This window comes from Pristiophorus japonicus, chromosome 7 (assembly GCF_044704955.1).
Source record: "Pristiophorus japonicus isolate sPriJap1 chromosome 7, sPriJap1.hap1, whole genome shotgun sequence".
NCBI classification, from domain to species: domain Eukaryota; kingdom Metazoa; phylum Chordata; class Chondrichthyes; family Pristiophoridae; genus Pristiophorus; species Pristiophorus japonicus.
The window spans coordinates 170234067-170247429 of NC_091983.1; the positions used below are offsets into that span (position 1 = coordinate 170234067).

Consider the following 13363-nt stretch of genomic DNA (forward strand, 5'->3'; position numbering starts at 1 on the left):
AGAGGTAGTTCACAGAAAATATGAGTGGGATGAGACCCTGAGAACTGGTGAGGGAGGAGTAGGTCCAATGTCAGAAGGTAATAAGGAAGATCCTGCTGTCGGAGGGATACTCATAATATTGTGAACGAGATTGTACATGAGTCCAGCACATTTGATGCCTGAGGTGAGGATGGAGCTGGAAGAGGCTGTAATGGAGAAAAGAAGGTTGCTTTCAGTCACTCTCTAGAATGCAAAAGCACAAAAAATGCCTGGAATTCCTGGTCAGTCATTATGCACAAAATATTACGGTTATGTACAGGATTAAAAATATCTCAGAATCCAATTTATAACACTTGCTGAAAAATTGATTTTCCAGATAATATTTGAAGAGGTAATAGATATTTTAAAAGTTGATTAAATTTTAATAAAACACTTTGTTCAAAACATCATCTATACCTTGAATGGTGGCTCTGAAAGCAGTTTACCACGACCCAGACCCAGAGACTTCACAATGTATTTTCTAATGCTTTTCGCTTGCGGCTGCAGTGCATAAAAAGTGTTGACTATTCTTCCAAACTGGTGCTAAGATAAAGTAAAAAAAAAGAGAAATTCTGATGTAAACACAGAATTCAATTTTGGTCGCATCACACTTGGTCTGACTCCGACTAATCCCCTGGCTCAGCTCATCCGCTGCTGAAGCCCTCATCCATGTCTTTGTCACCTCTGGACTTGACTATTCCAATGTACACCCGGCTGGCCTCCCATGTTCTACACTCCGTAACGTTGAGGTCATCCAGAACTCAGCTGCTCGTGTCCTAACTCGCACAAGTGCCGTTCACCCATCACCCCTGTACTCGCTGACCTACATTGGCTCCCGGTTAAGCAACGCCTCGATTTCAAAATTGTCATCTTGTTCATCCTTGTGGCTGGACCACAAAGCACCATCGGGTCCTGCTATCATCTGCCAAAATCGCTCACTATTTCAGAATCAGTGTGGAATACAAAGATAAGCCCCAGCTTCTATTCCCTATTGCTAACTGTCTTCTTAAACCTCTCCCCTCTGTCTGCTACACCCTCACCTCCGACAACAAGTGTAAGGAGCTTATGGACGTCTTTGTCTCTAAGATGGCGACCATCCATTCAGTTGCCTCTGCCCTTCCTTCCCCTAGCCCACCGGGCCAAACTTCCTATAAAAAGGTTCCACCTTGCCCTAGCCCTGAACTCTCATCTTTCTCTAGTTTCTCGCCGATCTCCCCTCTTGACCTCTCTGCGCTCATCTTGTCCATGAGACCCACTTCCTGCTCCCTCAACGCTATTCACATCAAACTGCTGACTACCCAACTTCCTATTCTGGCTCCCATGTTAGCTGACATTGTTAACGGTTCACTCTCCTCGGGTACTGTCCCCCTCTCCCTCAAATCTGCCGCCATCATAATTCTCCTAAAAAAAAAAAACCCTTGACCGCTCTGTCCTTGTAAACTACTGCCCCATCTCCAACCTCCCTTTCCTCTCCAAGCGTACTGTCGCCTCCCAAATCCGTGCCCATCTTTCCGGCAACTCCATTTTTGAATCCCTCCAATCAGGTTTCCGCCCCGCCACAGTACCAATTTGGCTCTCATCAAAATCACAAACTACATCCTTTGTGACTGTGACAAAGGCAAACTATCCCTCCTCGTTCTTCTTGACTTGTCTGCAGCCTTTGACACGGTTGACCACTTCATCCATCTCCAATGCCTCTCCACCAGTGTCCAGCTGGGTGGGAAAAGCACTCGCCTGGCTCCATTCTTATCTGTCCAGTCGTAACCAGAGAATCACCGCAATGGCTTCTCTTCCCACTCCCGCATCGTTACCTCTGATGTCCCCCAAGGATCTATCCTTGGCCCCCTGCTATTTCTCATCTACATGCTGCTCCTTGGTGACATCATCCGAAATCAGTATCAGTTTTCACATGTACACTGATGACTGATGACACCCAGCTCTACCTCACCACCACTTCTCTCAACCGCTCCTCAGTTTCTGAATTGTCAGACTGCTTGTCCGGCATCCAGCTCTGGATGAGCAGAAATTTTCTCCAATTAAATATTGGGAAAACCAAAACCATTGTTTTCGGTCTCCACCACAAATTTTACTCTAGCCACTGACTCCATCCCTCTTCCCAACATCTGTCTGAGGCTGAACCACACTGTTCGTAACTTCACTGCCTCTCTTCTTAAAATGTACCTCTTTTTGCTTTAGAACGCTTCTGTGAAGCACTTTGGGACGTTTTACTATGTTAAAGGTACTATATAAATACAAGTTGTCGTTGTTATAGTACTCTCACTGCTTAAAGAAATCTTTCAGGCTGTAAACAATAAGAATTGTCTCAGTGCAAATATTTTAACGAGTTACATTAAATGAACAACTCAACTAAGCATAACTGGAATTCAGACAATCACTAATAAAGGCACAAGATAACACTTTACATTATTTACCTGGACTTGCAACAAACTGTTTATAATGATGGAGACAACATCTAATGTGGCACATCGAAGATCAATTACAATGGATACTGGACCATTTCTGGTTTGTGATTCACTATTAACAAAAAAAAATCAAGTTTTATTTCAACACATCATTGCATAAATTTGTTCCACTGTTTCATTGGCTTCTCCTTACAACAAATATGTTCTACAGCAACTTAATTAAATGAAGAAACAGAATTTTAAGTTAAAAGTCAGGGGCCAAAATCGCCCTGCGCCCAGTATTGGGGTGGCAGTTCGAATAATCGAGAAATGTAGTGCCTGATGAGGAGACGGGCGGCTAAATCTCCACTGAATTATTGCCAATCTATCATAAGGATACCTTATTAAAATCTACTTTAAAAAAAAATCAATTAAGGAATCAATACCCTAATTAGTTATTTGCACTTCTCTCCAGGTCAGTTGAGGCAACAGTGTTGTCGTCATGGGAGAAATGTTACATATTGGTACTAATATGCTGGGAGGAAAGGGAAGAAGGAAAAGGGAGGGAGGGGCAGAAATGCATTAAAGTAGAAAGCTTGAATGATGTGTCACACTTTTGTGTAATACACTTAACTCCAAATTGCTCAACTCGCATCAACAGTGATTTTAATCATCTGAAGAAATGTTCTTTCAAGTTTCTCCCATCTCTAAGAGATAAATTACGCTAAACTCCAAAATATCTACTTAACTTACACTCCACATTATTTCATCTTTGATCAGTTGCTTTACAATGCCTGACATTTTGGTATCTTCAGGACCATCATTTTTCACAGCAGATTTAATCATCTCATTTGATACCTATCCATAGATCTTTAAATTCCATTTCTAACCAGACATTTATTCAGCTCTTTTGGGAATTAAGTGGCAGCATGAACTAATTTTATTACTAGCCTGTTCCAAGTTTGCACTGCTCTGTGGGAAATTTAATTCCTTGCCATCTTCAGTCTTTCTTAAAATTTTTTATATTCAAGTCCTCTCGTTCTGTTCTCACAGTCCAATATTATGGTTACATGTACTTTATCTGTTCCGCCTGGCATTTTAACATTGTGAATTTTGACCACTCCTGATCTTCTTTTCTCTAACCAAAACAATTAATTTCTGTGGATTTCAATTCACGATTTAACTAAATCCCCTGAATCATCATTCTTTGAATCAATTCTCTCTTCTCCCCATCCCAATTTTCTCCCATTTTCTACTCTCCTCTTTTGAAGGCAGTGACGCACATTGAATAGGATTCCATAGAGGCTGGTAAGTCTCCAGTCTCTCAGCAAAGTGAGCATTCCTTAGTTAACTCATTTCAGATCAGAGACTGAACTTGGGACCTCTATACTTTGGTAATTCGGTAACATAATCGGGCACTGCATGTGTCCATCATGCTGCATCGGTGTCTTTTTGGAGATACCTGTAGTATGCTCAAAATATTCCAAATCCGCTTCATTAAGTCTATACAAGGTTAGAATAGCTTATTCCCATCAATTGTAAATGTCAAATGGATACCCAGTTAGCATTTGATGGAATTGTCACTAATGAGCTCTCTATGTGGATGATGTTATCTATATGGTATGTGTAGCAAAATCATAAACACCTTTGTTTATAAATGGTTCCACAATGTTGTTACACATTACTTACAGAAGAAACCTTCCCCATAGAGAACAAAAATAGATCTTACCAGGAAGATATAGAGCTCAACAACCCAGATCATTCCTGAACTCAAGTCATTGGGGATATCAGAAGGTTGGTGGAGATGTACATAGCTCCTTCTGGGCCTTGCCCAATCTCAAACTCTCAGCATCTCCTTAATATATTAAACTTTATCCCAGTCATCAGAACCCATGATGTCTTGATGGAGCTCAGTTCACATATTACTGTATGTATCAAGTCAATACTTGTTAAACAAGAAATGCATTCTGAGAAGGACTTGTCTTTCAGATGCTGACTGAACTGTGCATTTCCAGAATTTTCCACTTTCACTTCAAGGCTCACTTGTGTACTGGATTAAGTTCTCTTTGGAAGGCCCTATTAGATGGCATTTTCCGATACATTTCACTTTACTCCTCAAAATGGTAAATTTTACTGCTCAAAACGGATAACTAAAGTTATCACAAGAAATAAAAGTGTACAATAAAATAAAAGATTTAATGTAAACTGACCTAAGACGATGAAGAAAATATTTGAGAAGTTCAACAATGTCATCGCGCTTTAGATCAGATATCAGCTTACTGTGCTGTGCACTGGGGAATATAACAAGTGGAGATCCCTGATGATCAAAACTGCCTGCCAGGGAGACAATTGAAACAAACAGGATAAACATGACTGTGAGCAAGCCTAGAAATCCTATAGTAATGTAAATACTATACATACAAGATGGACACAATACTCCCAAATATTTTCCAAAGTGACTGTTGACATTTCAGACAGTAGTTTCACCTTATGATATTTAATTTGATCAAATTAATTGTGATAATGAGGGTAGCACTGATTGTTAACATATCAGCACTCGATGCCACAGAACAGGTGCAGCGATTCCTGGTCTCAGCCGCAGTGAACTGGAAGATGGCAGGCCGAGACTCCAGTTTCTATCTGCAAGGTGGAAGAGAGGAAAATTGGAGGGTAGAATCTTGCCTTGGTGGAACCTGCTAGTGGCCAGCTACAGAGGGCATCCATAGCAGCCCAATGTGTTCACTTTCTGCTTTCCTATGTTGGGCCGGAATTTGCCCTCCTGATGACAGTGTACTGCGTCGTAAGCCTTCTGAAAAGCCCCGCAAGTTCCGGGTTGCCGCATGTCCTGCACATGCACAAAAACCCGGAACTTGCGATATTTCAAGTTACGCCTTGACAGATCTACCAAATCACTTTCGGTGGTGCAGATTTGCCAGCAAATGCCCACGAAACTCTTACAGCTGTTAAAAGTAGGCATAGGGCCTGCTTTCACCAGCCTACAGGTTAATATAAATCTTAAATCAAAAATGTTAAAATAAAAAATGATGCACAAACACTTAAAATTACTTTATGCAAATTTTGGCCAGGATTAAAATCTTTAAAATTATTTTTCAAAAAGTTACATTTTATTGTATTTGATGTATTGAAGGGACTTTTAATTAAAGGGACTAAAATGAGAACATTTATTTTTATTAAGAGTTGTCTAAATTCTTTAATTATTTGGGGATTCCATTGCATGTCATTAGGAATTCTGTTGGAAAATGACTGCAATTGAATCCTTCTTTAATAAGAATATAAGAAATAGGAACAAATAGAAGTAGGCCATACGGCCCCTCTAGCCTGCTCCGCCATTCAATAAGATCATGGCTGATCTGATCATGGACTCAGCTCCACTTCCCTGCCCGCTCCCCATAACCCCTTATCGTTTAAGAAACTGTCTATTTCTGTCTTAAATTTATTCAATGTCCCAGCTTCCTCAGCTCTCTGAGGCAGCAAATTCCAGATTTACAACCCTCTGAGAGAAGAAATTTCTCCTCATCTCTGTTTTAAATGGGCGGCCCCTTATTCTAAGATCATGTCCTCTAGTTCTAGTCTCCCCCATCAGTGGAAACATCCTCTCTGCATCCACCTTGTCAAGTCCCCTCATAATCTTATGTTTCGATAAGATCACCTCTCATTCTTCTGAATTCCAATGAGTAGAGGCCCAACCTACTCAACCTTACATCATAAGTCAACCCCCTCATCCCTGGAATCAACCAAGTTAACCTTCTCTGAACTGCCTCCAAAGCAAGTATATCCTTTCGTAAATATGGAAACCAAAACTGCACGCAGTATTCCAAGTGTGACCTCACCAATAGCTGTAGCAAGACTTCCCTGCTTTTATACTCCATCCCCTTTGCAATAAAGGCCAAGATACCATTGGCCTTCCTGATCACTTGCTGTACCTGCATACTATCCTTTTGTGTTTCCTGCACAAGTACCCCCAGGTCCCGCTGTACTGCGGCACTTTGCAATCTTTCTCCATTTTAATAATAACTTGCTCTCTGATTTTTTTCTGCCAACGTGCATGACCTCACACTTTCCAACATTATACTCCATCTGCCAAATTTGTGCCCACTCACTTAGCCTTTCTCATTGGAGTACCTGGCCCACGTGGTCCCAGGAACCCGCATCCCTGGAATTCATGGGCCTTTATGCAGGCGTACATCTGGAAGCCCAGGACCCGAACTCTCAGTAGCTGTGGAGCCAGGAGGTAAGTCCGGAAATATTTTGCGGGCTGGATGCATACTCCGGAGATATGCCTCTGACTGCAAATTCAGGGCCAATACATTCGCTGAACTGGCTATTTAACCCTCCTGCCTTAACTAAGAAAATTACATCGGCAGTTTTCCTATGTTGCTCCTAAAATTAACTACATGATATATTTCACACATGCACCTTTACACCCAGCACAGCATTAAAGCAAAAACAAAATGTTGAATAATTTTAAATACAGGGTACATCAATTATCTAAAATGATCGAGTGCACCTTACCAGTGAATTTCCTTTAATAAAGCATAAAATACAGAATGGGGAAAGAAAATAAAGTGGGCCTCACCTGGGATAATAGCAGCACCAGAATACAAGACTCGATCTTCAGGCAAGTCTGGAGAAGACCAGAATTGCTGAAAACCTAAAGAAACAAAACAAAATGTATATACATTTGATTCTACAGCTAGCCAATACTTTAATGTTTTTTTTTAAATATCTGTTAGAACTGTTAGCAGACATAGCTAATGATACAATTTACAATCTAATAACCATTCTATTTGATGACAAAAATATGAGCATTAAGTTTCACAATTTGTTTGATGATTAAACTTTGTACTGAAATTGGAATTGCCAAAATGCGCAAGGTCTTTTGGCTAGATTTTAGCAGCCACTATCTATTAATGATTCCAGTTTTTCCAGCCTGTCAAAGAGAAGACTCCATCTCCAACAAGCGAAAGTCTAACTATCTCCCCTTGATATTCAATGGCATTACCATCGCCGAATCCCCCACCATCAACATCCTGGGGGTCACCATTGACCAGAAACTTAACTGGACCAGCCACATAAATACTGTGGCAACAAGAGCAGGTCAGAGGCTGGGTATTTGTGGCGAGTGTCTCACCTCCCGACTCCCCAAAGCCTTACCACCATCTACAAGACACAAGTCAGGAGTGTGATGGAATACTCTCCACTTGCCTGGATGAGTGCAGCTCTGACAACACCATCCAGGACAAAGCAGCCTACTTGATCGGCCCCCATCTACTACCTTCAACATTCACTCCCTCCATCATCGGCGCACTGTGGCTGCAGTGTGTACCATCTACAAGTTGCACTGCAGCAACTCACCATGGCTTCTCCAACAGCACCTCCCAAACGTGCGACCCCTACCACCTAGGAGGCGCATGGGAACACCAGCATCTGCAAGTTACTCACCATCCTGACTTGGAAATGTATCGCTATTCCTTCATCGTCACTGGGTCAAAATCCTGGAACTGCCTCCCTAACAGCACTGTGGGAGTACCTTCACCGCACAGACTGCAGCGGTTCAAGGTATTGGCTCACCACTATCTCAAGGGCAATTACGGATGGGCAATAAATGCTGGCCTTGCCAGCGATGCCCACAACACAGAACTAATTTTTAAAAAGACAGAATTTAATTAACCTGGTTAACTCTCCATCTCAAAGACTGATGATGTCTGAATCCCTGCAGCGAGCTACAGACATAACTACAGAGTGATGGAACACATGAAAAGGCCAAGTCACTAGCTGTGCTGGAAAAAGCTGATCATAATATCGCTTCCCAGCTTTACTGTATAATGCTTGAATATCACCTGTCTCTGACCCTGCCTCAGCCCATCGGACGCTGAAACCCTCATTCAGGCCATTGTTACCTCCAGACTCGACAATTCCAATGCTCTCCCACCTAGCCGAACTCTGCAAAGTTCAGCTCATCCAAAAATCTGCACCAAGTCTTGTTCACTCATCACTCCTGTGCTCACTGACCTACACTGGCTCGCAGTCCAGCAATCTCTCAATTTTAAAATTCTCATCCTGGTGTTCAAATCCCTCCCTGGTATCACTCCTCCCTATCCGTGTAACCACCTCCAGCCCTACATCCCTCAGAGAACTCTGCGCTCATCCAATTCTGGACTCTTGCACATCCAGAATTGAATTACTCCACCATAGGCAGCTGAATGCATGGCTGCCAAAGACCCAAGTTCTCGAATTCCCTCCCGAAACATCTCTGCCTCTCTCACGTCCTTCAAGGCACTCCTTAAAACCTACCTCTGTGACCACCTGCCCTAATATCTCTTTATGTGGCTCAGTGTCAAATTATGTTTGATAACACACCTGCGAAACACCTTGGACATGTTACTACATTAAAGGCGGTATATAAATGTAAGTTTCTGCTCAGTTACAGATCTCTGCTGGAATGTCAACAATTGGTACGCTTTCTAATTTACTAAAATTCCCTGGATTCTGGGGAGGTCCCAGCAGATTGGAAAACTGCAAATGTAACGCCCCTAGTTAAAAAAGGAGGCAGACAAAAAGCAGGAAACTATAGACCAGTTAGCCTAAAATCTGTGGTTGGGAAAATGCTGGAGTCCATTATTAAAGAAGCAGTAGCAGGACATTTGGAAAAGCAAAATTAGGTCAAGCAGAGTCAGCATGGATTTATGAAGGGGAAGTCATGTTTGACAAATTTGCTAGAATTCGTTGAGGATGTAACGAACAGGATGGATAAAGGGGAATCATTGGATGTGGTGTATTTGGACTTCCAGAAGGCATTTGACAAGGTGCCACATAAAAGGTTACTGAACAAGATAAAAGTTCACGGGGTTGGGGGTAATATATTAGCATGGACAGAGCATTGGCTAACGAACAGGAAACAAAATAGGGATAAATGGTTCATTCTCGGGTTAGCAATCAGTAACTAGTGGGGTGCCGCAGGGATCAGTGCTGGGACCCCAACTATTTACAATCTATATTAACGACTTGGAGAAAGAGACTGAGTGAAATGTAGCCAAGTTTGCCAACGATACAAAGATGGGAGGAAAAGCAATGTGTGAGGACACAAAAAATCTGCAAAAGGACAGAGACAGGCTAAGTAAAGGGGCATAAATTTGGCAGATGGAGTATAATGTTGGAAAGTGTGAGGTCATGCACTTTGGCAGGAAAAATCAAAGAGCACGTTATTATTTAAATGGGGAAAGATTGCGAAGTGCCGTAGTACAGCGGGACCTGGGGTACTTGTGCATGAAACACAAAAGGATAGTATGCAGGTACAGCAAATGATCAGGAAGGCCAATGGAATCTTGGCTTTTATTGCAAAGGGAATGGAGTATAAAAACAGGGAAGTCTTGCTACAGTTGTACAGGGTATTGCTGAGGCCACACCTGGAATACTGCGTGCGATTTTGGTTTCCATATTTACGAAACGATATACTTGCTTTGAAGGCAGTTCAGAGAAGGTTCACAAGGTTGATTCCAGAGATGAGGGAGCTGACTTATGAGGGACTTTTGAGTAGGCTGGGCCTCTACTCATTGGAGTTCAGAAGAATGAGAGGTGATTTTATCGAAACGTATAAGATTATGAGGGGGCTTGACAAGGTGGATGCAGAGAGGACGTTTCCACTGATAGGGAAGACTAGAACTAGAGGCCATAATCTTAGAATAAGGGGCTGCCCATTTAAAACTGAGATGAGAAGAAATTTCTTCTCTCAGAGGGTTGTGGATCTGTGGAATTCGCTGCCTCAGAGAGCTGTGGAAGTTGGGACATTGAATCAATTTAATACAGAAATAGACAGTTTCTTAAACGATAAGGGAATAAGGGGTTATGGAGAGCAGGCAGGGAAGTGGACCTGAGTCCATGATCGGATCAGCCATGATCATATTAAATGGCGGATCAGGCTCGAGGGGCCGTATGGTCTACTCCTGCTCCTATTTCTTATGTTCTTATGTTTTCTGTTGGAAGGGTAATTTGGTAGAGGTTTTTAAATGATTAAGGGAGGGGACATAGTAAATAGTATCAAACTATTTCCAGCTTGGCCATGAACAAGGGGAGATAGATACACAATTAAATACAAGAGATTTAGGACAGAGAGCATGAGAAACCCTTTTGCAAAGAGGGCTGTGAGGCTTTGGAATTCATTACCGGAATTAGTGACTGAAGCAGAGATCACAATCAACATATAAGAATAGGCTTGATAGGTGTTGAGGGAAAGGGGGAATAAAGGGAATAGGACACAGGGGATTAAGAGTGTGGCTTATGTTGAGGATAAACACCAACACAGACTGGTTGAGCCAAATGGTTTGTTTCCGTGTTGTAATTGCTATGTAACTCTATGCAACAACTGGCATTGATGCTGGAAAAATGCTAGCAGAGTGGGCATTCCTAAAAAAAAATCTTGGTTCTATGTGTCACCATTACAACTTCAGTGTTACATAAAGCACAGTGAATTTTGCAAATTTCTGTGCTGAAGCATAAGAAAATAAAAACAGGAGCTCATACTGGGAATGTTTACCTGCCATCAAAAGATTGTCGTCATTTCTAAGATTGACACTTAACGTATTCCTCCAATTCAGGATTGAGAGCTGTTTAAAAATGTTACAGTACAGCACCTGACTTTGGGCTTAATGCAATATGTAAATCAGACTGTACAGCACATCACTCCTTAGATGCGTCAGCTGTGGCTCAGTGCGTAGCACACTTGCGTCTGAGTCAGAAGGTTGTGGGTTCAAATCCCACTCCAGGGATTTAAGCACAAGGCTGATGCTCCACTGCAGTGCTGAGGGATTACTGCACTGGAGTCTTTCAGATGAGATGTGAAACTGAGGCCCTGTCTGCTGTCTCAAGTGGATGTAAAAGATCCCATGGTACTATTTTGAAGAAGAGCAGGGGAGTTATCTCTGGTGTACTGGCCAATATTTATCCCTCAAATCAACATAACAAAAACAGTTTATCTGATCATTATCACATTGCTGTTTGTGAGAATTTGCTGTGTGCAAATTGGCTGCCGCGTTTCCCACATTACAAGTGACTACACTCCTAAAGTACTTAATTGGCTGTAAAGTGCTTTGAGATGTCCAGTGGTCTTCAAAGGCACTATATAAATGCAATCTTTCTTTCTTTGATGTATTACTGTCTCACATCTCAGTTGTCAGAACAGCAAATGGTACAAGGAATATCTCTGCCACATCATCAAAGGGAGATGAGACAAGCGAATGGCCTTTAATTAATCAAGCACCTCCTAGTGGTCAAATGATGGGTAGAATTGGCAAAGATCCAGGCGCAAGTCAGTTGCCATCCATCTAAGATCAGGAGGTTTTGTATGGCATGAAATAGCGCACAAAAGTGAGGAAAATTAGTCTACTTATTTTTTATTACTGAAGTCTCGGAATGATGCTTCTATTTGGATGAATTGGCTTTGTAACTAAAAGTCACAAATTAAAAAAATCTGCAAATACTGGTAATCTGAATTTCCAACAGAAATTGCGAGAATTACACCGTATTACCAAGGGCAGCATCCAAAACATTAACCCCTCCCTTTTCCTTTAAATTACTTTTCCTCAGGTAAGAACCACGTGCATATTTCCAGTACTTTGTGTTTTTATTTAAAATAAATCATAAATTTGCCTTTCTAAAATAACCTTTTTTTGGTTTAAACAAAAGCACAGAATATTTTTATTGATATACCATAGAGCCAAAAGGCATTAGCGCATCTGTCATTATTCTGAGAGATACAGAACCATTTCCATTAGTTTCTTAAATGCCTCCAAAATATTTTTTAATGCATTAGGTATGTTTAAGACATAGTACAGGTACTCTCGTTAAAAATGCAAGCATATTAAAGAAGGAGTGCCATCATCATGAAGAAAGTATGTGAGAAACTTTTGTAATATGGTTACAAAACATACAATGATACAAATGACAAGAGCCTTCATCCTAGCATCAATTGCTTGCTGTGACAGTGTGATGAAAATGAACTTCTGACATTGCCCCATCTCCCCAACATTGAAAAGTTTGTCCGAAAAAGGAAATTGTGAAGAAAAGCGTCTCTTCAAATCCACCTCTAAAAAAATAAAGCATAGCATTTGCACAGTAAAGGCCCCAGGGGGGTGCACTTGTGAAGAATGTCCATTTTAACAGTTGCCTTACCAAGTAACATTCATTTTACCACCAGACCCCGGACATACAGAGACAGCGGAAAAATAAACTTTGAACAACAACAACAAAAGATAATTGGGGGTTGAAAAGAAGTGAGGGAGGAGGACGCCGGGCCAGCTGGGCGAGGCGGATGGAGAGCGAGAGCAAGGGAGCGCGCCCCTGTGCCACACAGCGAGAGCACAGCCACAGCACGGCACGGCCCGGCATAGCACGGCCTCCTCCCCACTGCAACGACACACACTCACTCTGCACTTCTCCCAACTCTTACTTCATTGCACACTACAAAAATACCCGATTCTTTTTGTCATTTTAAGATCCTGAATTAAAAGACGCTCCGATGTGATGGTCTTTAGCGATATTTGTTACCCGGTTTACACAGACTCGCTTTACCTGTTGCGCTGCCCCAGCTCATTCTGCTCTTTCTCCCAACTTCTGCAGCAACCCGCTGTCCATCAGCAACAAGAGTTCAGCGCGCGGCTGAGAGCCAATAACAAGAAAGAAAATAAACCTCCCTCCAAAACAAAATCCAAACCGGCTGGTTGAAGTTGCCAGTGAAATACATCATGGGGTGAGCCCGGGGAGGGAGAGCGCTCTGCAGGTCACTCCGCCATGTTGCCCCATCCTGTGAGATGAGCCTCTTGTGTTTCATTCATTCACTCGGGAGCTACCAGCACTTGCTGCTATTGGGTGATCACCAGCCTCTCACAAAGTTACCACCCAGCGCCCTGCAAGGCTCTGGCTTTTTT

At 42.1% G+C, this 13363-nt stretch overlaps 1 protein-coding gene across 1 annotated transcript in view; it reads right to left on the bottom strand.

Annotated features, from left to right (window-relative positions):
- Nucleotides 1–13036, bottom strand: part of LOC139267356 (uncharacterized) — a 177815-nt gene extending 164779 nt beyond the window's left edge. Inside the window, exons 1-5 of the mRNA XM_070885560.1 lie at nt 13008–13036; nt 7018–7092; nt 4631–4754; nt 2451–2553; nt 436–561 (exon numbers count right to left, since the gene is read on the bottom strand). Of these exons, the coding sequence (XP_070741661.1) occupies nt 436–561; nt 2451–2553; nt 4631–4754; nt 7018–7092; nt 13008–13029 (450 nt within the window). The 5' untranslated portion in view covers nt 13030–13036. The remainder of the gene's footprint in view (nt 1–435; nt 562–2450; nt 2554–4630; nt 4755–7017; nt 7093–13007) is intronic.
- Between the last annotated feature and the right edge of the window lie 327 nt (nt 13037–13363).